At 32.4% G+C, this 24,484-nt stretch overlaps 1 protein-coding gene across 2 annotated transcripts in view; it reads right to left on the reverse strand.

The window, feature by feature from the left end:
- Positions 1-4,795: 4,795 nt before the first annotated feature.
- The window catches only part of LOC146996607 (G patch domain-containing protein 4), a 55,025-nt gene continuing 35,336 nt past the window's right edge, over positions 4,796-24,484 (reverse strand). For both annotated transcript variants that reach the window (XM_085821244.1, XM_085821245.1), the window contains 4 exons: positions 23,046-23,141; positions 7,243-7,319; positions 7,081-7,128; positions 4,796-4,944 (listed from right to left, as the gene is read on the reverse strand). In XM_085821244.1, the coding sequence (XP_085677370.1) occupies positions 4,812-4,944; positions 7,081-7,128; positions 7,243-7,319; positions 23,046-23,141 (354 nt within the window). In that variant the 3' untranslated portion in view covers positions 4,796-4,811. The remainder of the gene's footprint in view (positions 4,945-7,080; positions 7,129-7,242; positions 7,320-23,045; positions 23,142-24,484) is intronic.

Genomic DNA, 24,484 nt, shown 5'->3' on the forward strand with positions numbered 1-24,484 from the left:
GCAATCTAATTTAAAGATAAAAACTAGTGAATTTGTTTATATTGACTTCATTGATTTAAGATTTAATCAATGTGGAACATCTTACTAAAAGAACGCCTGTTAGGTCAACATTCGGCGAAGTCTTACAAGGTGCTATTGGCATCTTTAAATGAAGCATATTTAAAATGTGAGGAAATGGAATTTAAATTGCGGTCTATGTGTTCTATTCCGTCGGCGCGTCACAGACGTCAATCAAAGTCAGTTCGTTCACTGGTTGGAGAATCACATAGACAACCCATTCATACAGCACTAATGGAAACAAGCCTTAATTCGCTTTCTAATATAATAAAGTTTGAAGGTCATTAAGTTTCTTCACAAACGATACTCTATATCTGGTGCCACTCTCACGAATCAGGCCAGGAGACAATGTAATTTTTCGCCTGCACTTCCCAAGGTTTCTGCAGTACAAGCAAATCAAGTGGAAGAATTTGGGTATATTGCGGACACTGGGAATTCAGAATATCAATGAAACCATCCAGAAGTTTCGACGGCAGAAGCTAAGCTTGTCTTTTATCGAAAATTTAGAAACCTATTTTTTATTACACACTGTTAGAGAAGTACAAAAAGCAGGGGCGTAGCTAGTTTCTAGCGCCCGGGACAACTGAAGAATTTGCGCCCCTTTCTGTGTGCCAGAAATGGAAAATATTTCATTAAAAAATTTCGTAGCATCAATTTGGCGCTCCTTGGATGCTACGCCCGGGGACAGATGTCCCCCCTTGGCCCACCCTAGCTACGCCACTGACAAAAAGTTACCCTAGCGCTACGAAGTTACGCAATGATCTGGTATAAAGCATTGGAAAATATTTGCTAAGCGAAAGTGAGAATTATAAGTGTGATGCCTTTAAAATTACACTTTGACAGCATCCCGTGGTTAAATATAGGGCTAAATTGTAAACAGATATGAATGGTAAATACCAGATGACATGAGTTAATAAAAAATTGACTTTTCAGAAACATCTCAGGGAAACTGTGAAAAAATTAATATCACGCTTGCAACTATGCGCCCACTTCTTGGCAGAAGAAGTCATATGTCCGCTTCTCCTCTTATATAAATCTATACTTCGACCAGCATTGCTCTATGCTAGTCCTGTCTGGGGCCACGCTGCCAAAACTCACTTTCAACACATTCAAGTTCCTCAAAGCCAAGCACTCAGAGAGATTATCAACGCGCCATGGTTCATTCCAAATTCGTATATCCACCGTGACCTCAAAGTAGATACAATTCAAGATTATATTCAAAAAAACTTGTCAGAAATTTCGTCTATTCAGTTCTCACTCATCCTAACAACTGCATCAACTCTCTTAGATGTTCTCCATTTCCCAGACAAAAGCACAAATATCCATCTGACATTCTCCATCCTTAACATTTTTTACTTATACTAGATTTTACAGTTCACTGATTTGGACCTTTGAACAGAAAGTCACCTTTTTCATCGACTAATGGCGGCCACCCAGACTTTTATTTTCTTCTTTTTGTTCTACTGATGTTCTTCACGTGATACAGAGTAAAAGGAAGCGCTACTTTCTGAAACTCAAATTCACTATATGTTCTTATTCTTATTATGAGTTAATTGTATTTATTTTAAGAAACGTCCAGGTGGTGAATTTGTTATATGGGGGAAAATATGCAAAACTTATTTAGATAATATTCCCCAGGTTGTTGCAGCACATGAAACCCTGTTACGCAAAAACAGTTTTCTGAGGTAGCTATGAAATGTGAAAGTATGCGCGTGCCGGTAAATATGCATAGGCGAAGGAATACAATGAAAGAGTTAGCTAAAACTTTGGAAAGCCTGTAGCCGAAAGAAAGATAACAAATTTAATGACGGGAAACATTTTGTCGCTCGAGTTTAAATAGTTTACACGAGCTACATGATGTACCACCGTTAAATGTTTTAGGAAGGAAAGCGGTGCAGAAAGTATGAGAAGCTGATTATTTTCCATAACTCTCTGCACTGTGATCTCTATCTGGGAAGGAAGAAAACAGTGCAGAGAATAAGAAAACCTGATTATTATTCAGTTACAAAGATTTATGACTGAATGTGTCAAGTTCTGTAATATTTGCCAATTAATTAATGATGTTCTTTATAACCCACTTGAGTACTTATATAAAATAAAAGTCATATTCTCTAACAAAATCCTGGGAAATGATCTATTAAGTACCTACCCATATCGTGAAAAAAATCAAAATACATATTTTAGTAATAGTTTTTTGATCAGTTTTAGGAGTAGGTATAAATAATTTCCCTCAGAAAGGCTTCAGTGAAAATTATCGCGATTCATTTTTAAATAAATTTATATTGTAGCGATCACGTGTTTCGGTGAACCTTGGTAGTTGCTTGCTCGTATCGCCATCCTTAACACCAGTGACAAGCGCAGCATCGCATGAGCGGGACCCGAATCTGAGTCGGTTTATTACGAGCACATTTCTTTAACGCTATCCCCGGTTGCACTAGGTTCAAGAATTCCAACTCATTCAAATTTGCGAGCGTTGAAGTTGTTCTCAAGATCGCTACACTTTAAACTGTACACACTGTTTCACCCAACACAACACTAAAGAGTGGGTAAAAAGGGGTTTAAGAGAAAAAAAAAAAAAAAAAAAAAATTAAACAGTCTACTTTATGAGTAGTCTCTGGCTACGTTATCTGCATTTAAACTTAACTTCCTGTGATGTTAATTTAAATGACCACAAAGTAGTGGCACTTGGTTGTAGCACAAGCTGTGCCCTTTCTATTCAATCTAAGATTAAAAGTTATTTTAAACTTCTTCCGACTTTGTGATTGTTTCAACTCGCTAGCAGTGTAGTAGGGTCTGCAGGAATTAAAACAAAACAAAACAAAAAACAAGCTTCCAGTTACAGTAGAACACCATAAAGTCCAAAGTATCGAAGGCTTCAAAATCTTCCCAGCAACTCAGTCTGGCCCTGTCAAATTCACGGTCCTGTAACTGGTACGCTTTTCTAAAGAGAGTTAGGCGTTGGAAAATATTAAAATGATGTCTTCAAGTGTTAATTATGGGGCATAGAGTCCAGAAATGCATTTGCTTAGAGCTGAGTAAATAAAAAACATGATGCATGAATTAATGTATTAAAATTCCTTAGTTCAGTGAAAGATTTATTGAGTCCTTTTTCGAATTCTAAAAATAGCAGTTAGACTTTGCATTTAGAGCGGAGTAAAGCATAGAGATGTTAAAAAAAAAAAAAAAAAAAAAAAAAAAAAAGTATAAAATTAATGACAAATCTTTTATTAATAAGAGGAATAATTTTAGTTTAGAGAATGCTGAGAAATCAAAATTTATGGGTAATGCTAAAAATTAATGCCTAAAGAGAAGTGCAGTGTAACCATTTGATGTTATAAATGTAGTTGGTGTATTTAATTATGGCAAAGCACACGAGGGCTATCTGCCTAAGGGGAGGGATGCCTTTCGTGGAGGACTTTCTAAGGGAAACTGGCTCGTATACACGTTACACATGGGGAAAACCACGAAAACGCCCATGCAGCCAGCCCGTTCGTGGGATTCGAACCTCGGACCGAACTACCAGCGTTCAGCGACTTTACCGCTCGGCCGCTGGTGGGCCTTGTTATAAATGTAGAGTGAACAGATAAGATAACATTATAAAAAGTATCATCTGATTCAAACTTTGTTATTTCAATGAACTATTTCTTCCTATGACAGTTGATTTTGAAAATTAGACCTATGTATTTTAATTTTTCATAATCATCAGTTTCTAAAGAGAAGGTAGACACCTATTTCAAAGGAATGAAAAAAATGAAGCCAGCATAATTAAACATCAAAATAGGCTGTCATTCAGATTTAAAAGGAAGTATCGAAAATCATTCTGTGTTCCATAAAAATAAAACACGTCTTTGCATTTCTGGCCAAACTACTAATGTAGTGAGACTTCTTATTCACAAATAGCATGAGGCATTATTTTAATTGTTTAAAATCGAATGATTTTCACTCATTCAAATTCACCTCAGTAATATGCTAGGTTGTGGAGAGATCCAATTGTTCACATTTTTACATTTCAATGTATGAGAATTCTACAACCGTATCATGTTGTTCGATAAAATTTAACCTAACATTATTAAAGCAGAGGCTAGCAAATACGTATGTATTTTTTGCTTGAGTACACTAGCACGGCCCGATGAAGATAGTCTTCTTTTTTAGGTTTCCTATGCTCATTTTGCTTCTTTCTGCGATTTAAAAGCAAGGTTACTAGAAGTTACATGATGGTTTGGGGGGAGTCACCTATAATCTGGGATGTAAGCCTAGGCAGTAATAAAGCCCAGACTACGAATTTAAAAAATTTCATTGCCATAATAGTAAGACATATTTTATATCTTTTGCTAATTATTTTTATTTTAAAATTATCATAATTTTAAAGGGATTGAACATTAAAAATGCGTTATTTATTATGTCACATTTTAATTTATAACATTATTTCAAAAATAAAAGATGTTGCTTATTACAACTTAAGCCACATTTAATAATCCTAACATCCACGGTTTAGCCATGCTTGGTGACTGAATGTTCAGTAAAAATGAAAAAAAAAAAAAAAAATGCTTTTAAAAAGTTAAATCAAAATCTTCAGGACTTTAATATAGCATCAAATTTTTTCTCTCAGCTTTCAAGTGAAAAAAACTGGGGAGGGGGTATGGAAATCCTGTGAATAAATTGTCATAGGAAAAACAAAAGTATCTCAGAGCATAAAATGTACATTATACATTCATATATAAATAAATAAATGACACAGTTTTATATACACAGCTTTATTCAAGAATACTATCAATACATTTTCTTTTACTTTTTTTCTTACAACTGTGTTTTTTCTTCTTTAGAACATGCTCTGCTTCCTGTTTTTTAATGCGCTTCAGTTTACCTTTCATGAGGCTGCAATTATAACTATAGAGAAAATAATAAATTACTCTAGTATGCAGAAAATAAATCAATGGAATTGCATTAACCAGTTCGCCGTCCTGGGAAACACAAAAGTTTTGCACCATTTTTCAACTGCAAAGATAAATTTTTTGTGTCCAATACTGACCTCAGACTATTTCTTTCCCCCCTTTCACCAGCTGTGAAGCTCTCTTTAGAAGTTCTATTCAAATCAACTTGACAGTGTACTTGTTACACTCAAGCACACTGACCCCCTAACGAGACCGTAAGCACAAAGACTGGTGTATCACTTAGATCAGATATTTTTCGCTTCCACTTCACTTCTTGTATGAACCCCAAATCTATTGCAATCTCTTATAATGTAAATGAAATTTTTAAATGACAAGTTTGTTCATTGGAGTAAAAATAAATTCATTAGCTAGTATAGCCTATTTTAAATTTAATTAAAATTAATTTTGTTTAGTTATTTTCTTGATGCACTGTAACAAAACTAATCATCGAATTATTTCCTGTACAGTTTTATATATTCAATTTAATTTTTTTTTTTATATGGAAAAAATCTTTAGCTTAGATATTTAAGGTTCTGATTTAAAATTGGAGTTATTTAACTTAAGACTTTTTTTAGGCTATTGTACTTTTCCTACAGCAAAGAAAGTTTGAATTATGCAAAGTACCAGTTTCAAAGATTAAGAAGGTAGTAACCGTTTTTAGTTCTTCTTGATAAAAAGATTACTAGAGAAGTAGCACTTCTTTTTTTAAATTAGGCTAAAAATTCAACATTAATAATAATAAAATTTAGCAGCAATTTTTTTTACCATTTCTAATTTTTAAATATGTAACTGTTGCAACTATCTTTATAATTCCGTTAATATTTCCTTTTTCTTAGCCTCATAAAAGTAAATGGCTTCAAGAAATGGCTATCCTCACAGAAACTTTTCAGTGTCCTTAAAATTAGATTAGGCGAACCTAAATACTTATCTAAGTTTATTTCAAGGTTTTGGTATATGTAGGTTAAAAATATGAAGTACTCACACTTTAACCCGTATATTTTAAATGTTATAATAATACATAAAATCGCGGATTTCCATTTTGTAATTAGAATTTAATTACATTAAATTTTTTAATACTAAATTTTAAGTGTTAACATAAGTCTGTAAGTATTAAATAAATAACGGGAACTATGCACAACAAATTATACATTGTAAAATACGAGAACTTTATTCTTATTTACATATTTCTATATGACTTTAGTTTTCTCAATTAATCAGATTAAAAAAATATATAAAAGTATCGATTTAAGTATAAAATATTAATTAATAATTAAAGTTTTGAAAAATTAATTTCGAAAATTTCATTTCACCCATGTCATTTATAATTGGCACAACATAGTCATACTTCCATGTGTGCAGGTAAGATGATAAAATAAAATGCGGGTATTAGGTATAACATTTTAATACAATTCATAGATCAGAAAATAATAAACTGTTTATATCCTCAGGGAATCATTAGGAATTTAAAACCTTCAAACCTCTTTGTTCATTAATGAAAGGGATGAATTTATAGCAGAACTCACGAGATATGTTGAGGGTGTATCTACTGGTGTAAAGTGATTCCCCATGCTTTCTTTTCCTGAAACAGCCCAACTGTGATCCTAGTGCAACATCGCTGAGAAAATAAGTGCGACTAAGTAACCTATCAATTACCCCTTTTAATTTTTGACTCGTTCTCAGGGGGGCCTGGAAAAAGATGCTATGATGTATCTTTCTTGGGGCTTATGGTCTGGCCCAGATTTCACTCCAACGATAGTCTACCGATGCTAACGGATGACGATGCATTTTCTGTCAACGTATCTCTCTCGGGGCAAACGGTGAACTGGTTAAGTCAGTTCCTCCCATTAATAAATGCAATACATTTTATTCATTTGATGTAAATAATATTTTATTCAAATCATTCTGATGAAAAATAATGTTTTGGAGGAAAAAACTTCAGCTAAATTACAAAACAAATTTAACAATAAAGCCCTATTCCATCCATATTTATATGTTCTCCATAGCAGCATTATTATGTTATATATCAGAATTATTGTTATCATTATTTGGTATTTCTTAACATTCTATGAACATTAACATTAAATATACTTACTACCCCTTTTTTAAAGCTTCACATTTTCTATACAAATAATCATCATGCCTATATTAAAAAAAATTAAAAGCAAAAGAATAAGGCAAAATTAATTAGAAATAACATAATAAAATGGTTATTTTGACACAGGTTAATTACTCAAAAGTAATTCCAGGTACTAACCTTATTTGAGAACTTGCAAGCTCATCAACATTACTCGAAAGAAGAGGCAATTCCTTACTTTCATTCATTGTCTCAGCCTAAATAAAAGTATTTTTTTAACAAATATTTTCAGAACGCTCAGTAAATAAGTTAAATGATGGTTTTGTGTCATTTTAATTAATGTAACACATTTTATTATTCAGGTTAGATTAATCTGGAATAACAGAATAGATGCAAGATGCATACTCTCATTTATATCTTCAAAGCTCAAGATTTACATCTTTACAGTACAAGAACACTTTAATTTTAAAAGTAAGAAAGAAATTAAATAAAAAATCCCCAATTTCCCCGATTATGGCATGCTATTATCAAGTAATGTTACTAGTTTCTAACGATGACCAGGTATATGATATTAGACGGAAGTTTGGCACCTTCTTACTACTACCATGAGTTTTTCAAATATTTCCCATGTGAAAAGATCAGTGAGTCACGGAAAAGTATGCTGCAGCTGGAATTTACTGAAAAGTTAACAAAATGTTCTTTTGGAAAAGGCTGCTGATCAATGACACAGCACTAAAAAATTTTCCATTCAGAAAACACAGCATGGTATATGATAACAATACATGGAACTTGAAAGGGAGAATTCTTCATTAAAGATGGTGCTTGTCAGTTACTTGAAACAGAGAAAGGTATGTGTGGGTTATCCACCTAAAAGATGGGAAGTTTTCTAAAGTAAATTGACTTTCACTTAAAGAAACCATGAAATGTTAACCTGTTTTGGCGCAGATTTGAAATGTGGTTGAAACACAATTATTGAAGTATATCAATTTGGCCACAGTTGGGTGAGATGAGATTCATAAGCATGAAATCAAGGGGTTTAAAACTAATGTTTGAGCTCTATTAAAACAAATTTAATGGAATCACGAATAGTTTTCATTGTAAAGAAACTGCGCTGTAGTAAAATCTTAAAAATTATAATAAAAAAAAAAAAAAAAAAAAAAAAAAAAAAGAGGTCATGTTTAGAAAAAAGAGAAAATTTCACATATACATTTTATGCTATTAGCACTGTTCAGTGAAATTAGCAATTCTTTAAACAAGATCATCTGTTACAGCAACAAGAAAATAATTTTGAGTGTCAGTCAAATTTGAAAAATATTAGCGCTGACACTAAATTGCATTGAAATGACACACCACATTCTGTTCAAGTAGTGAAGTAGCTCTGTTATGCTAATGAATGTTCCATAATACTTTGCATTAAAATTATGTAAACTATCCATTTGAGAATTGGCAGGTTTTTCTTTTTCTTCTTCTTCTTCTTTTTTTTTTTTTTTTTTAAATTGAATAAATAGGAGGCAGATACTAAAAGGCAGATTTTGAGCAATCATTTCCTTTAATGCATTCAGTTCATTCATTTCCTTTAATGTAAATGAAATTTTCTCATTTAGTTCCTAATTGGCATGGAAAGAAAAACTTATCTAATAATACAGCAAAACTATGAAATCCATGGGATATAAAAATTCAACACCAAAGTGATAAAATTAAATTATTAAACTGTTAAGATTTAATGGCATATATGACAACAGGAATTTTAAATGAATGGATTTTGAAAAGGGATAAAGAATTCAAAATAATAGTATTCTTCTGATTTCCAGTTACAAAGCATACAATATAAATGTATCCTTAAAGCATACTGAGCTTGTATTAATTTCAATAAAAACTGTATCTAAATGAACTCCTGCAATTAAGGAATTTTTAGGGGCTAAGAAGTTATGTTATTTCTTCGAGTTGAGCACTGCAATCATTCACAACATGTAAGATATAGATATAAGTGCAAATGAATTACTAAAGAAAAGTAGTCATCAGACAAACATAGGGTCATGTCATAAAAAATAAACCTAAAGCTATATTTCTGAAAAGATAATAAAAAACTAAGTTTTAATAAATGATAAAATACAGATGAAAAAATGTAACACCTTCAACTAATACGAAATGAGAATAATTGAAGCGTTGGTGGATAATAATGAAAAACTTAAAACAGCTGTATTGATGACAGAAAAGGATAAGTGTTGTCTCAAAACTGAGAAACTTTTGACGAAAGTTTGTGATTAGTGGCATAATATTGCACTTACATGAGGAAGACCTCTGCAGTTTATGATTACAGTTACAACATCAGAGGGAAGAATTTTCCAATATGGCTGAGATGAGACATCTGCAGTTTAAGATTAGGAAAAACAAATTATTTCTTACAAAATAATTGTAAGAAATTCTCCATTAGTGCTGAAATGAGTCAGGACTTTGCCACTTCTGATTAAGAATATGACATAATTATGACGAATGTTGACTCTTTTCAAAACTTGGGGCCCAGTTAAGTGCCCAAACAATAAAGCTGCTGTACACAGGTAGTTTGATTGGGGTTTGAAACCCCACTATGGAGTGGTTACACAAGCATTTTCATGGATTTTGTTATACAGATAAAAGTCAGAAAGTTCTCCTCAAAGGAAACCCTACTTTTGGACAGTGTGTTTTCTCATAATCAAATAACGCAAATCACCTTTCAAAATTGTCTGCAATAGATGATTAAATATAGGTGGGATCTGAAAGACATCATATTAAACTGCCTCTTGACCAGCATAATGCTCTTGATCAGCATTACACGCAACTTCTCGCAATCTTTGGTGCCTATTTCTAATTGTCAGTAGCTTCAAATGGAAAACCATTTGTTTCTGGCTTCTGTGTTTAAGATATCAATGATTCTAGACAAAAAATAACAATCTTTCTTTATAATCTCATTTAGATGTCTGCAGCCAACACAAAATTGGATTGAGTCATCCTTCTTGTGAACTAACAAGATAGGTGACACTGAAGGATGAAGAACTGCATGTTCCTTCTCCAAAGTTTTCCTAACATATCTTATTTTGTGAAAAGAAGAAGCGGAGGATGCTGCTTAAAAGACAGGTACTTTCTTGAGTTGATCCAGTGCTGTGTCACATAAGTGCAATCTAAATGTGATACTGAAACGACATTTTGCAGCTGATTGATTACATATATTTTTTTTAAATATATGCTTTATTTCATTAGCAGCACAGAAATAAAATTTAATTAACATCAATTAATGAAAGGTATAACCCAACCCTAAATATTTAGTTTCAAGAGTTGAAATAATATATATGAATATAATATATATGTAATAATAAAATTCCATAGTCAAGAATACACTTAAAATTCTAATTGTATGTTCTTTTAATTTTTTAATGGCAATGGTCTCTTATTTGAAAGTACGTGGAATTAAATTCACAGCCCCGTAGTCAAGTTTTCTTTCCCGCCTTTTCTACACGTACAGTTATAAAATGTTCTGGAAATATTTAAAGCAAACTGGAATGGCTGACGTCATTTCTTGGAAGCTCTGCCTTTCCAGAGGCTATAAAAGGACTCGCAAAAGAATATCGGGGGCTTTTTCTTTAATGTCACGATGCAGTAAACTTCATACAAAACGTTATTAGTAATTCTTTTTTATTTACTACAGATATCTGATTTTGTAACTGCTATTTTCTCCTGAAATATAATAAATAGATCTTGTTTTTTAAAACTTATCGTCTGATAATTTATGCTATGACAAAAGCTGGTACATCACATATATATATATATATAAATGATAAAAAGCATGTGCTGTAGTATATTAGACAGCAATATTTTGATTACAAATGTGGACCGTCAATACTATGGTTGACTCACATTTTCTGCTGAGACTAGGGGCATCTGAAAAACATTTTATTCACCCTTTTGATGATCTTGACAGTTTTGCTTCAATTTAACAAAACAAAATTTGGCTGGTGTATTGAAGGGTTCCAGATGATTGTCTGTAAAACGGGAAGCACACCATACAATCTCTGACTTGGAGGAAAAAAAATTAAAAGCATATGCATTATTGCAGGTTGTCACCAGATTGGATTTTTTTGTTGGTAAAAGGCCTTCTACTGCCTACTACTCAGCATGTGAAAAAATCATCCTGGCTAAACATGTCTATATTTTGCTTTATCATTTTTATGGACAACAATATGTCAATTACTAGACGGGAAATTGAGCATCAATTCCCCTACATGGGTTTGAAGGCTGTAGCTGGTTTCTTGCAGTACTACAAAGAACTTTGAGAAAACCCCCCGTCTATGCCATGACTGTATCAATATGCTAAGCTCTGAATGAACTGAGCTTCTGTTCCAGTGTTTGCCTTGGTTGCATCTTTTTTTTTTTTTTTTTTTTTTTTTTGAATCTCAACTGGTCATCACAGTAAACTATAGAGCAGGGGTGTCCAAAGTGTGGCTCGTGAGCCTGATACGGCTCTCGCAGGCAATTTGTGTGGCTCGTGCATATAAAATATATTTATAAAATATGGTAAACTAAAACTATTCAGTGTCCACAAAAGAAGTAATTAATTAGTTTAGACTCTTTTTATAAATTTATCAGGGATTTATTTCTTTTTAAAACCTCCTCCACTACTTCTGTAATGATGTAAATATGAACTTGTGGCTTTTAGAAAATCTAGATGCGGCTCTAGATTTCCTGAATTCAAATGTGTGGCTCTTACTGACATGAAGTTTGGCCAACTCTGCTATAGAGGAAGAAAAAACTTATATTTTTAGGCCCTATTTCTTGCACGGATTCTTCAGTGCACGTAGCCATGACTAATTGGTCATGGGCATCTTTCGTGAAATAAATTTTATTATTTTGCAACAGCAAATCTGATGCATTTGCTTGAAGCTTGTTATATGATGCTGTGAACTGCCTACTGAAAGAATCAGCTTTAAACTGGATAACAACCTTAAATCTATGTCTTCATATGTCATGGATATTTAATGTGCTCTGTCTTGAAAGCCATGAACATTTACATTGTTTTGCTCTCAATCATAATTAAATTACTCAAGTAATCCCTCACACACTATATATTTAAATTCAATTTGAGGAGTAACACCACTTCTTTATAATCATCATATCCAGTATTTAAGTTGTTCGAGCAATTTTATGCATTTAAATGTATGTTATACTGTAGGGTTTTATTTAGTTTCACTAATAATATTTTAAGTTGTGAGCCTTTCCTGAATTCTCTTACTTTCCCTCACATTTCCTCCCTAGGGTACAAATTAAGTATACAATAAACAAGAGTATTTAAAGTGTTAGAGTGGAAAGGTTAGGGACACGAGTGATTCTGCTACTGCAGGGTTCGTACGCATTTCTGCACATGTAAATTAAGTACTTTTAAGGACCATTAATAAAAAAAAAAAAAAAACTTATCAAAATGGGAACTGAATAAATTCAATTAAAGATATTATCTACACTTGAGCTTCACTTTTGTAATAACATCCTGGGAATAAAGCAGATAAGTAGGATGCATCATTATTATTAATAAGCATAATTATAAAACAAATTTGAGAATAAAATCAACTTTATAAAATTTATCAAGTAGCATTAAATATTTTACACTTATAATAATTGGACATATTTGAAAGAAGATTAGTGACAGTTTATTTACTAACAGTTTACACTTATAATAACTGGGCATATTTGAAAGAAGATTAGTGACATTTTATTTACTAACAGTTAGCTTTATGTTGATTTTATGTCTCATTTTTTCACATACTTGCTCAGTCTAATGGTTTAGTAAATAACAGGCAGATTTCATGTCAAACTGCATTGGTTAAAATGAGAAGTAAAATCATAATCAGCATGATTCTTAACTGCAGACCACTGCTGTTGCCACCACTGTTACTTGGCAGCGAGATGCCTGCTGATCATAACAAACTTGAAAGCCTGAAGTAAGCACGGTTGGCAAGTTTTGAAAGTTAACTGTGTTCTGTCACTCTGATGCAGTTAGTGTCATAGCTTCGGGCACAGTTCCTGGGGTTGTAACCCAGTGAATATACTTTAAGTTTCCAATAAGCCACTAAAGCAGCAGACGTTAGAAGTTGTTTGTATTAAGTCTCACTAGATCCAAAAGATAAGTTTTACATTAATTTTTTCATTTTTATGCTGTATCTTGTAACCACAGGCAATAACTCACTTTAATATGCAGAGATGACTTTTAAGGGTTATCTCTGCATATTAAAGTGAGTAACTTTTAAGGGCGAGCAATTAGTTAAAAATAATTAAATAAGTAGTTAGATAACCCTTAGTCATTATAAATTTACATGGCCATTATTAAATTTTATTTATTTTTAAAAAATATATGCTAAAAAAGCCAAATTCAAATCACAATCTAGTAACATTTCACAGTTTAAAATACATGCAATTTATGAAAATGATTCTTAAACAATATTAGGATAATTACTTACAAAAAATTTATGCTCTGTAGCAACAACACACAACAAAATATATATGCGCCTTTTTTAATTTGAAGCCTTTCCAGACATTTTGGCTAATTTATATCAATTTCCTTCTCTTTAAGCACCTTTTCTAACAATTAGAAATTTGTTTTCAATACACAAACCAATGTTCCCATTAGTTTCTGCGTGCTTTATCTCCTAACTTATCAATCTCTTGACAATCTGTCTATGAAGTTTTATTTGATCTGGTAAAAGTTAAATACAGTCGAAAGTCGTTAATTCGGACACCCATAATTCGGAATGATCTATAATCCGGACCTCAAAGCTAAAAACTTTCTGCGCCTGCGCCGTGTTGATACATGCGCATAGGCGTTTACGCATGCGCGTAAGACCTCTTACGTCTGTGCATTTGCGTGTGCGCACGCGCAGAATACGTTTTCGCATGCGCGTTTTATGTATAACGGATGGTATAAGCTAAAATTATCTAATTAGCTATTTCAGTTAATGTTGATGATTGCGTTGTTCCTTAATTTTCGAATTGGATCCGGCTTATTATTTTTTGCAGACTGTAAGAGCAATACTATAAAAGTAAACTTGAACTTTCGATTATGTCAAATAGAATTTTCGATTCTGGAGCTCCCAAAGGATCGTACAAAACGAAAGTATGTTTCGATGTCCATCAAACAAAAAGTGGAATTGCTGCAAAAAATGGATAAAGACATGAAGAATGTGACAGAGAGGTTAGTGAAAACGAAAAAATTTCGATTGACAAGTTAGTCGGTATTCTCGGCACAGCAATTAACGGGACTTGAACAGCGGAACTTTGTAAGTGAACAAAAAATTATGTCTGTTTATAGAATTAAAGAGAAAGTATTATCACATAAAACGAAGCAACTTAAACAACTTACATTGAAAGAAATGTTTAATAAAGTAAACAAATAAATATTAAGCTTTTTTTTGTAAATTTTGATGCCCTTTAGATCATAATTGTTCTTTATTTCATAAATTACGGTTTCCTATTTTTAATTTTAGAATTTCTGCATGCCATCTTATGAGATTTAAAATGATGATCTATAATCCGGAAAAATCGATAATCCGAAATAGCCGAAGTCCCGACGAGTCCGGATTAATGACTTTTGACTGTAGTCCCAAATCCCGGATAGACATGAAGCAAATTATCGTAACGAAAGTAATCACAAAGTCAGATGAAGGTTTAAATAAATTTCTTATTTAAAAAGAACTCAAAATATAAAGGCATGTTGTTATGCTAACCAAATCAACTATAGCTTATGATGATATATTTAAACAGAAACAGTCAAATTCAAACTAAAAATGTGGACTGCTAATCAACGACTACAAAATTTAATTTTAATCTAAGCTGGCTCAATAACTCTATGGTGGTAACAAATTCAAATCTAGGCAGTGACAATGCAAAGATGAATAATTACCAATTATCAGAGCTAGCAGGAACTAATGCACTGTGCAAGTAGAGACCAGAAACACACTCTGTCTTACAATCCCAAAACCTCAGTTTAAAAACTATCTGATTACCATTATGGTGAGAAAATAGAAAGGTGAAGTTATAGTAAAGGCTGAAATTCTAAACAATGGGTTAATTTACATAATAATAACTGTATATACCTTTGAAGAATAAGTTTCTTTCTCTTTATGTATTCACTTTCTTTCTTCAATATGTTTCCTCTTCATTTTAGACTTTTTCGGTTTTAAATTAAAGATTTTTGCTATTCTAAAAATCTAAATGCATTTAGAATGTATAGAAAAAGCTGCTAATTTTATTTCTTTAGTAATATGAACGTTCAGAATAAACATGAAATTATATATGTAAGGGCTGGTGTGATAGAATATTTAGAATGTAGTGACACACTGAGCAACGAAATCTTGAAATGGCAAAACTTTTAGAATTTAAGACAGACATTAAAAGCAGAATTTAGGATCCACAGAGATTGCAACAGGTGGGAAAATGCCTAGTGCCAACAGTGTGTATCATGCATTGAGACATATAATGTGAATCTTTTAAATTGTCAGTTTTCAATTTCTTTATTAATAGAAAAAACATTTTCTATAAATGCCTGTCCATGTTATAAGGTCAGAAGTATTATTGATATTTTTCATGCTTGGGTCCATTGAAAAGTAGAGAAAATAAAGGGAAGATAAACATGTTAAGAAAAAGACTTCTAGTATCAGAAGTAAAACATTCAAATAATATGTTTTCATTGTTCTTCCAAAAAGTAAAAAACTCATCACAAACTTTATGTAAAATACATCCATTATATGTCAATACCCTGAAGATATTTTTCATTTTGTCACATTTTTCTGGAATATTCTAGAATTGTGGGCCTAATAAATATTAACTTCAAAAAATTACAAGGAAGTTATTTTCAATTAATTACATAGCTACTTTGCTTTTGCTAAGAATTGTTTCATAAAGTGTATACAGCATTTACTATCTTGTTTGTTTTTTCATATTCAAAATACTATATTGTTACGAATTTAGTTAGATATTTTCAGTAGAATTATAATTAAAATTATTTTATTTCCCCGTACAATGCAGAGCGTGACAAATTTAAAGAGAAAGCTACACTGGAAAAGTAAAAATAAGAGAGCATGTGCATTTAACATTGAATAAAAGTTTATCTCTGTAGTTGATATTTAATTTGAATACATGTAATTGACTAGTATGTTAGCTGCAATCATATTTCTACTCTTTCTGTTTTCCAGAAATTGCTAGAACTGTCTCACGTTCTAGTAAAAGCTATAAAAAGCCAGACAGAGCACATGTCAGCTCAGTTATTTAGTTAGCTGTTGCTATTATTGCTGATTGGATTAGCTTTCTCTGCGGTGTGGATTGTGCTCTTGTTGGCAACCGCCGTTGATTCCCCTAGTGCATGATAAGCAAGTTCTCTGCTGCTTATACTTAGTTAATACGCAGTTAGCCAAAGTCAATGGTGAGTATTGCATGTAAGCGAGAAGTGCTAAGCACTGTGTAATATCAAAATATTATGTAATATCATTTTTCTACTCTGCTGTTCAACATCTTCATAGTTTAAATAAATATTTGTCATGTATGTGGAAGACGTCATTTTATTCTTCATAGGTTATGGGCCCAGATAGCGCTTAACTATGCAGTCCAACCACCATTGTTAAATTCTTTCAGCAAGCCAAGCTGCGTCGACCAAAATCAAAATGACGAGGACAAATGCAGTTTCAATTGAAAAGTTAAACAAGAACAACTTTGACACGTGGAAGTTGCAAATGGAAGCAACACTGATTAAAAATGATCATTGGGACTTTGTAACTGGGAAAATTCCGAAACCAGAACCTGGTGTTGAAGAATTTGCTAAATGAAAAACTACTGACCATAAAGCATGAGTGGATATAATCCTATCCATCTTAACCAGTGAACTTCCACAAGTAAAGTATTGTGTAATATCTCATGAACTGTGGAGTAAATTGTATTCTATTTATGAATCTAAGGGACCAGCTTGAAAGGACACAATTCTAAAAAAATTGATTTTTACAAAAATGAGTAATTCAAAACAAATGACTGATCATCTAAATGATTTTTTCATTCTTGCGGATAAATTGAAAGAAATGGAAATAAACATTGCAGATGATTTGCTTACAATATTGCTTTTATATAGCATACCGGACTCTTATGACAGCTTTCGAATAGCCATCAAATCTCGTGATGAACTGCCTTCTCCAAAAGTGCTGAAAATGAAACTGTTGGAAGAAGCTAACGCTCGCAAAAATAAAGATTCATCGTTTTCTGAACCACAACACACGTTCTATTCAAAAGATCGGGAGTATACTCAAGGACCGGTTCCTAAACCGAAACCAAATAAGTCTGCAAACCGAAACAGTATTCAGTTAACTACAGATGCAACTTCTGCCATATCTATGGGCATAGAGCATTGGAATGTAGGAAGAAAAATAAAGAAACTAAAAGCAAACGCCTCAGTGAAACTGCGATGTCTGCAGAAAATCAGAATTCCTTAGAACAAGAAAAAGCCGTAACACACACTAATAGTAATTCTAAAGACATTTTTTGTCTGGATAGTGGTGCAACATCGCATATGCGTAACAGCAAAGCTGCTGATAAAATAGTTAAAGCTATTGGAAAAGGAACTGTGAAATTTAAAGTTCGCATAGGTTCTAAAACTGAAAATATCAAACTCAAAAATGTATTGTGTTTACCTGATTTGAAAAATAATTTAATCTCAGTTTCTAAAGTAACTGAAAATAATCTTTCAGTAATTTTCAAAGAAAAATGTGCTCAAATAATTAATTCTAATAACGAAACAGTAATTTTAGCTAAACGCAAAAATGATCTTTATTTTGTTATGCCAATATTTGAATCTGTATCAATTGCCAAAGAAATAGATCAGTGGCATCTAAGATTTGGCCATTTAAATGAAAACGATCTTAAAAAACTTCAAATAAATAACATGTTTAGAGGTCTTTCTTTTTCTCAAAATGACTCTCTACTTGTAAGGTATGCATTCAGGGTAAACAAACCGCAACCCCCTTTCCCAAAGAATCTGAATATAGAAGTACTGAATTGTTGAATCTAATTCATTCTTATTTGTGTGGTCCCATGAGAACCAAATCAATAGGTGGATCATTTTATTTCGCAACATTTATCGATGATAAATCTCAATATGTTCATGTTTATTTTCTGAAATCTAAGGATGAGGTTAAAGAAGCTTTCAGAAATTTTAAAGCATCTTTTGAAAATAAACTTAACTCTAAAATCAGAATCCTGCGAACCGATAACGCGCTAGAATATTTAGGGAAACACTTTAATAAATTTCTTAATAATGCGGGAATAAAACACGAAATAAGCACTCCTTACACGCCAGCCCAGAACGGCGCCGGCGAAAGATTAAATCGCACTTTAGTTTCAATGGCGTGATGTTTGTTATTGCAATCCAATCTATCTCAGAAATTCTGGGCCGAAGCCATCAATACGGCTGCTTACATTTGAAATCGCTGCACAACACGAGGTTTAAACAAAATAAAAACACCTTAAGCAATGTTTGGCAGAGTACCAGCTGTCTCTCACTTCAGAACCTTTGGCCAAAAAGCATTTTTGTTAAATAAAAGGCCAGGAATAGGCAAATTTGATATTCGATCTAAAGAATGTATTTTTATTGGCTATTCTGATGAATCAAAAGCATATAGACTTTGGGATCCTGAGGCATGTCAAGTGATAATAAGCAGAGGCATAAAATTTATTAATGAGTTTGAAAACCACTGTAGTTATGACTCAGAGCAAGAAATAAATCTGCCTTTCGCTCCGGAGGAAAAAATTATAAATAAAACATGCTGTGAAAAATCATCACCTCTGGACGGTAGCGTGTCACCACTTCACTCTGAAGCTGAAAAGGAAAGCGGAAGTGATTTAGATAGCGAATCAATGCTTCCTATCCTGATTAAAGGGGGCCTGGTAGACCCAAGAAACTAAAAACAGGTTTGCCAGAAAGGCCTAAAAAGGAATATCACTATACATTTGTAAATAAAAATAAACAAACTCAAAATGTTGTTGGAGAAAGCATTAATCCTACGATGGATGGTGAATGAATCCTACGGCCTATGCAAGAAGCATTAAATGGACCATATGCTGAAGATTGGCTTAATGCCATGCTGTTAGAATATAACTCGCTTGTTCAAGAAAAGGCTTGGAAATTAGTAAAAAGACCTGAAAACAAGAAAGTTATTGGTAGTAAATGGCTATCGAAAAATACAAAGCTAGGCTAGTTGCCAAAGGGTGCACTCAAATCCCTGGTCTCGATTTCACTGAAAACTTTTCCTTTGTTGCTAGATTAAGTTCCATAAGAGCAGTTTTAGCCTACGCAGTAGAACACAATCTCAAAGTTTACTGATTAGATTTTGTAATGGCCTATGTAAATGGAAACTTATATGAAGAAATCTACACGGAAATTCCCGAAGGTTTTCGCAATGAAACTAATTCATATAAAGTGTGTCTTTTAAAGAGATCATTATACGGTCTTAAACAGTTAGGACGTCAGTGGTACAAAAAGTTGGATGAAAAATTAAAATCTATGAAATTTAAATCTCTTAATTCAGATAATTGTGTTTATATTAAAAACACGTTTAACAGTGAAACTATTATAATCGTTTGTGTAGACGATCTTATCGTTTTCACCGATTCTAAGCAAACATATGAAACAATTCGTGATAGTTTAGCTTCTGCTTTCAAAATGAAAGACTTGGGGAAATTACATTATTGTTTAGGCATAGAATTTCACCAAAATGAGAATTCAATTAAAATTTCTCAAAAGAAATACGTTGATGATATTTTAAATCGGTATAATATGGAAAATGCTAAATACGTGTCTTCACCTATAGATAACAGCAAAAAATTATCAAAAGAGATGAGACCTAAAAACAAAAACGAAATCGCTGACATGAAAAATGTTCCATTTAGAAATCTGATCGGATCGCTAATGTACCTTTCAGTAGCTATTAGACCAGATATCACATACGCCGTGAATTTCTTAAGTCAATTTAACAACAATCCTGGAAAAGAACATTGGTATGCTGTGAAAAGAATACTTTGATATCTAAAGGGAACACCAGATAAAGGACTAATTTATACGAAAACAGGAAAACCACTCATCGCCTTTGTGGATGCAGATTGGGCATCAAATGTCGATGATAGAAAATCCTACACCGGTTTTGTATATATATTAAGTGGTTCAGCCATAACCTGGGAATCACGCAAACAATGCAGTGTAGCTCTATCTTCAATGGAGGCGGAATATATGGCTTTGTCTGAGGCCACCAAAGAAACCGTCTACCTACGTCGTTTCCTGAAGGAGCTGGGTTACAACATAGAACACCCAACAACAATATACTGCGACAATCAAGGAGCTCAGAAAATTATGAAGAACTCAGTGCTTCACTCCCATACAAAGCACATAGACATTCGCCATCATTTTGTTCGTGAAGTATATGAACGCGGTGAATTAGATGTGCAGTACATACCTACCAGTGAAATGAGAGCTGTTAACCAAACCCCTGACTCCTGTTAAACATCAAAACTGTTGTACAATTATAGGATTGAATACTGTTTAATATTATTTTGTTTTACTTTTCAGGAATAGGAGAATCGACGTCGAAAGGGGGTATGTTGGCAACCGCCGTTGATTTCCCTAGCGCATGCGCATGATAAGCAAGTTCTCTGCTGCTTATACTTAGTTAATACGCAGTTAGCCAAAGTCAATGGTGAGTATTGCATGTAAGCGAGAAGTGCTAAGCGCTGTGTAATATCAAAATATTGTGTAATATCATGTTTCTACTCTGCTGTTCAACGTCTTCATAGTTTAAATAAATGTCATGTATGTGGAAGACGTCATTTTATTCTTCAGTTCTATTAAACATTTTAGTAGTTTAAAGTATAGCTATTGATTATATTATGTGTTATTGTACGAATATATCTGAGGAAAACTCCAGCATTTTGTTATATTTCTTTTGATAAGAATAAATTTTATTAACCTTTTATTGGACTTGTGCATTCAATCTATTGTTAACCTGTAAGCACGCAAGAATATAATAAGTCGCCAAAATGGAAAATAATGTCACTTTATAATAGGATAGTGAAAAATAAAAAAGTTTCATTTAATGCTGTTTCTTAAATATAATTTCAATATACTACCATTATTTTAATGAAATCGATCAATGTTACAATCTTTAAAAACAAATTGTCGAAAAATTCCCAGATCTCCGAATTAAAATTTTTATATAGAGATTGAGCTTAAGATCACCAAAATGTTGATAAGTCGCAAAATTTAGAACTGTTTAATAAAAGAATTCACAACCCCAAAAGCAAAAAGTTGTTTAAGCATTCTTCATTAGAACAAACAAAATAATTTCACTTCTTGCCCAGGAACTTGAGTATCCCACCATTTATATTAGAAAGAGGAACAAATTATAACCCATGAACCCATTCAAAAGATAATCACATTTGTCAGTGAATTGCTAAATTATTCCGCTATACACAATCAAAAGATGCATGAGATCTTTTAGTATCACAGCCTGAGTTAGAAAATGCTTGCATGTTTTCAGATTAGCAAAGCAACTTCGTTACTCATTAATCCAGAAATTTTGTTGCTTGTAATTAATTTGAAATTGTTTTCAGCTAAGGCAAGTAAAGAAATTGTACATGTAAAAGTTTTTGTGAATTGTGTTAATGAAAAAAGTATTTTTGCATGTTTGTAAATGGAGATAAATGTGTATGAATGAAAAGAGTTAAATCAAGAGCTTGATTTAACTCTTTCATTCAGAACATACATTAAAAGTAAAAAGTAGCTTGAGAGTGAACAAAAATTAAAGTTAGGCTCTCCAGCCAACACTAAGTTAATTTTCACTAGAATTAACATCTCAGATCTGAAAAGTGAACATAGGGTGTATTTATGTATTTCTAGTTTCTAACAAGAAGGATGTGAGTTAGTTAGCAATGTTGTACACTTGTTACATGAACACATGCTCTCATATCAGTAAGCCTTGCTGGAGAGCATGGGGAAGTTTTAAAAATTTGGAAAGAATATAATGAGTAAATGGAACCCCTTTATGATAATAGATGAAATAAATTTAATTGTCTGAAACCTTGCAAGCTAAATGAATATGTTAAATGTATGCAACTCGTTCTAAACTATTTTTCTTCCAGATACCTCTAAGGAAACAAGATGAAAAACTTCTAAGAAGAATGCTAAGTTTGTTGAGGAAGTGGTACGATATCAGCAAACAAATTAATCTCAAGAATCAAAATGTTTGTGAAGGTTGACTGAGGGTTAGGTTTAGAATTTAAATACCTTTTTCAAGGCCATTCAAAGACTTTTAATGACAATAGTTAAATTCTTAGGGTTCTGTTAACTGCAAACAAAACTATTATTCTTAGGGTTCTGTTAACTGCAAACAAAACTATTAAAATATTTGCATGGGTTAGCAAACAATAACCCATGGAAATATGCCATGTTTGTCCACAAATAGAAAATAATTGATATTTTGCCTCTAACATTAAATATTTAGGGTTGAGGGAAACCTAACAATAATTACTGTTGACTAAATTTTATTTCTATGCTATTAACAAACAATACATTGAAACTTTTAACCCTGATGGTTTGCCATTCCCAATGAGGGATTCTTTTGCAGCACGAAACTGATCATACAATTACTAGGTGAGAAAAAAGGATAACAGACCATTTGTGAAATAACAATCCATTACTGACAAACCTTTTCAAGTTTTACACAGAAATGCTTGATATTTTATTGTCTATTTCTATTGATTAAGTTAAGTTATATTGCTTTATTAAAGAATATTTCTTTCACTTTAATATTATATAAATAGTTGCAGATATTCACATTAAGTGGCATTTTATTGCATGCTAAAATCTGAAATACATATACGAAAAAATATTTTCTTGGAATATTATATGCCAAATAAAAGAAATATTTATGTTTTACTTTTACAAATTTTCCATGCATGCCAGCTGCTGAAGATATTGTTAAGAGAGGTTTCGGTTTCAACTGTCCGTTATCACTGGTGATAGAGACACCTGTCTTAGAAAGAAATGATAATTAGTTTTACAAATTAAATAAAAACAGGTTAATGCAATTTAATGGATACTAAATTAAAAAAAAGCTATTTTAACTATTTTATAGCATTAATGACTTTGAAATCCCATTGTAAAATACACTAAAATACCTTATTAATATTTCCTTTTTGGTACTTGCCAGTTTTACTAGCAACTACAGTCAAAAGTCATTAATTTGGACACCCATAATCCAAAATGATTTATAATCCGGATCTCAAAGCTACAAACTTTCTCCGAATGCGTCGCATTGACGTATGTGCGTAAGATCTTTACGACTGCGAATATGCATGTGTGCATGCGCATAATACGTTTATGCATGCGCGTTTTATGTATAACAGACGGTATAAGCTAAGCTAAAATTATCTAATTCAGTTAATGTTGCAGATTGCGTTGTTCCTTAATCTTCAAATTGGCCCCGGCTTATTATTTTTTGCAGACTGTTAGAGCAATTTTATAAAAGTAAGCTTGAACTTTCGATTATGTCAAATAGAATTTCCGATATATATTTACTAATATGTAGAGGATCTACAAAGCGGATGTATGTGTCGAAAACAAAAAGTGGAATTGCTGCAAAAAATGGATTCCGAAATCTGTTTATCAATTTCAAGCTGCTCTGCAGCCGGGGGGGGGGGGGGCAGCGTAGGATGAACTGGAAGTTGACGTGTCAGCACTATCCTTATCTTCAGGGCAGATGTTTTTATCTTATTCGACTTATAATTCCTTACTAAATGTAGTATTTCATCTCGATGAGCTCCGTCTGTAATATGATTTAAATCAAATTCCTCGTCATTATAATTCACTTCCAATAGCGAAGAAAGTGACACAGAGGTTATTGAAAACGAAAAAATTTCGATTGACAAATTAGTCAGTATTCTCGATACAGCAATTATAGGACTTGAACAGCGGAACTTTGTAACTGAACAAGAAATTATGTCTGTTTATAGAATTAAAGAGAAAGTATTATCACATAAAATGAAGCAACTTAAACAACTTACAATGAAAGAAATGTTTAATAAAGTAAACACATAAATATTAAGCTTTTTTTTTTTTTTTTTGTAAATTTTGATACCCTTTAGATCATAATTGTTCTTTATTTCATAAATTACGGTTTGATATTTTTAATTTTATAATTTCTGCATTGACTGTAGTGATTAATTGCCCAGTTTGGTGACATTTATTGTCAAACGGTATAACAAACTTAAAACCATAACCAAAATAAAGTAAAAATTTTACACGTTTTGTTCTTAAATAGCAATAATTTCCACAGGTACAAATAGAAGTTGAAGTGTACAGGACACCAGAGTTTCA

Source organism: Stegodyphus dumicola, chromosome 7 (assembly GCF_044657685.1).
Source record: "Stegodyphus dumicola isolate Sdum_Otavi_A_Nest chromosome 7, ASM4465768v1".
Taxonomy (NCBI): Eukaryota; Metazoa; Arthropoda; class Arachnida; order Araneae; family Eresidae; genus Stegodyphus; species Stegodyphus dumicola.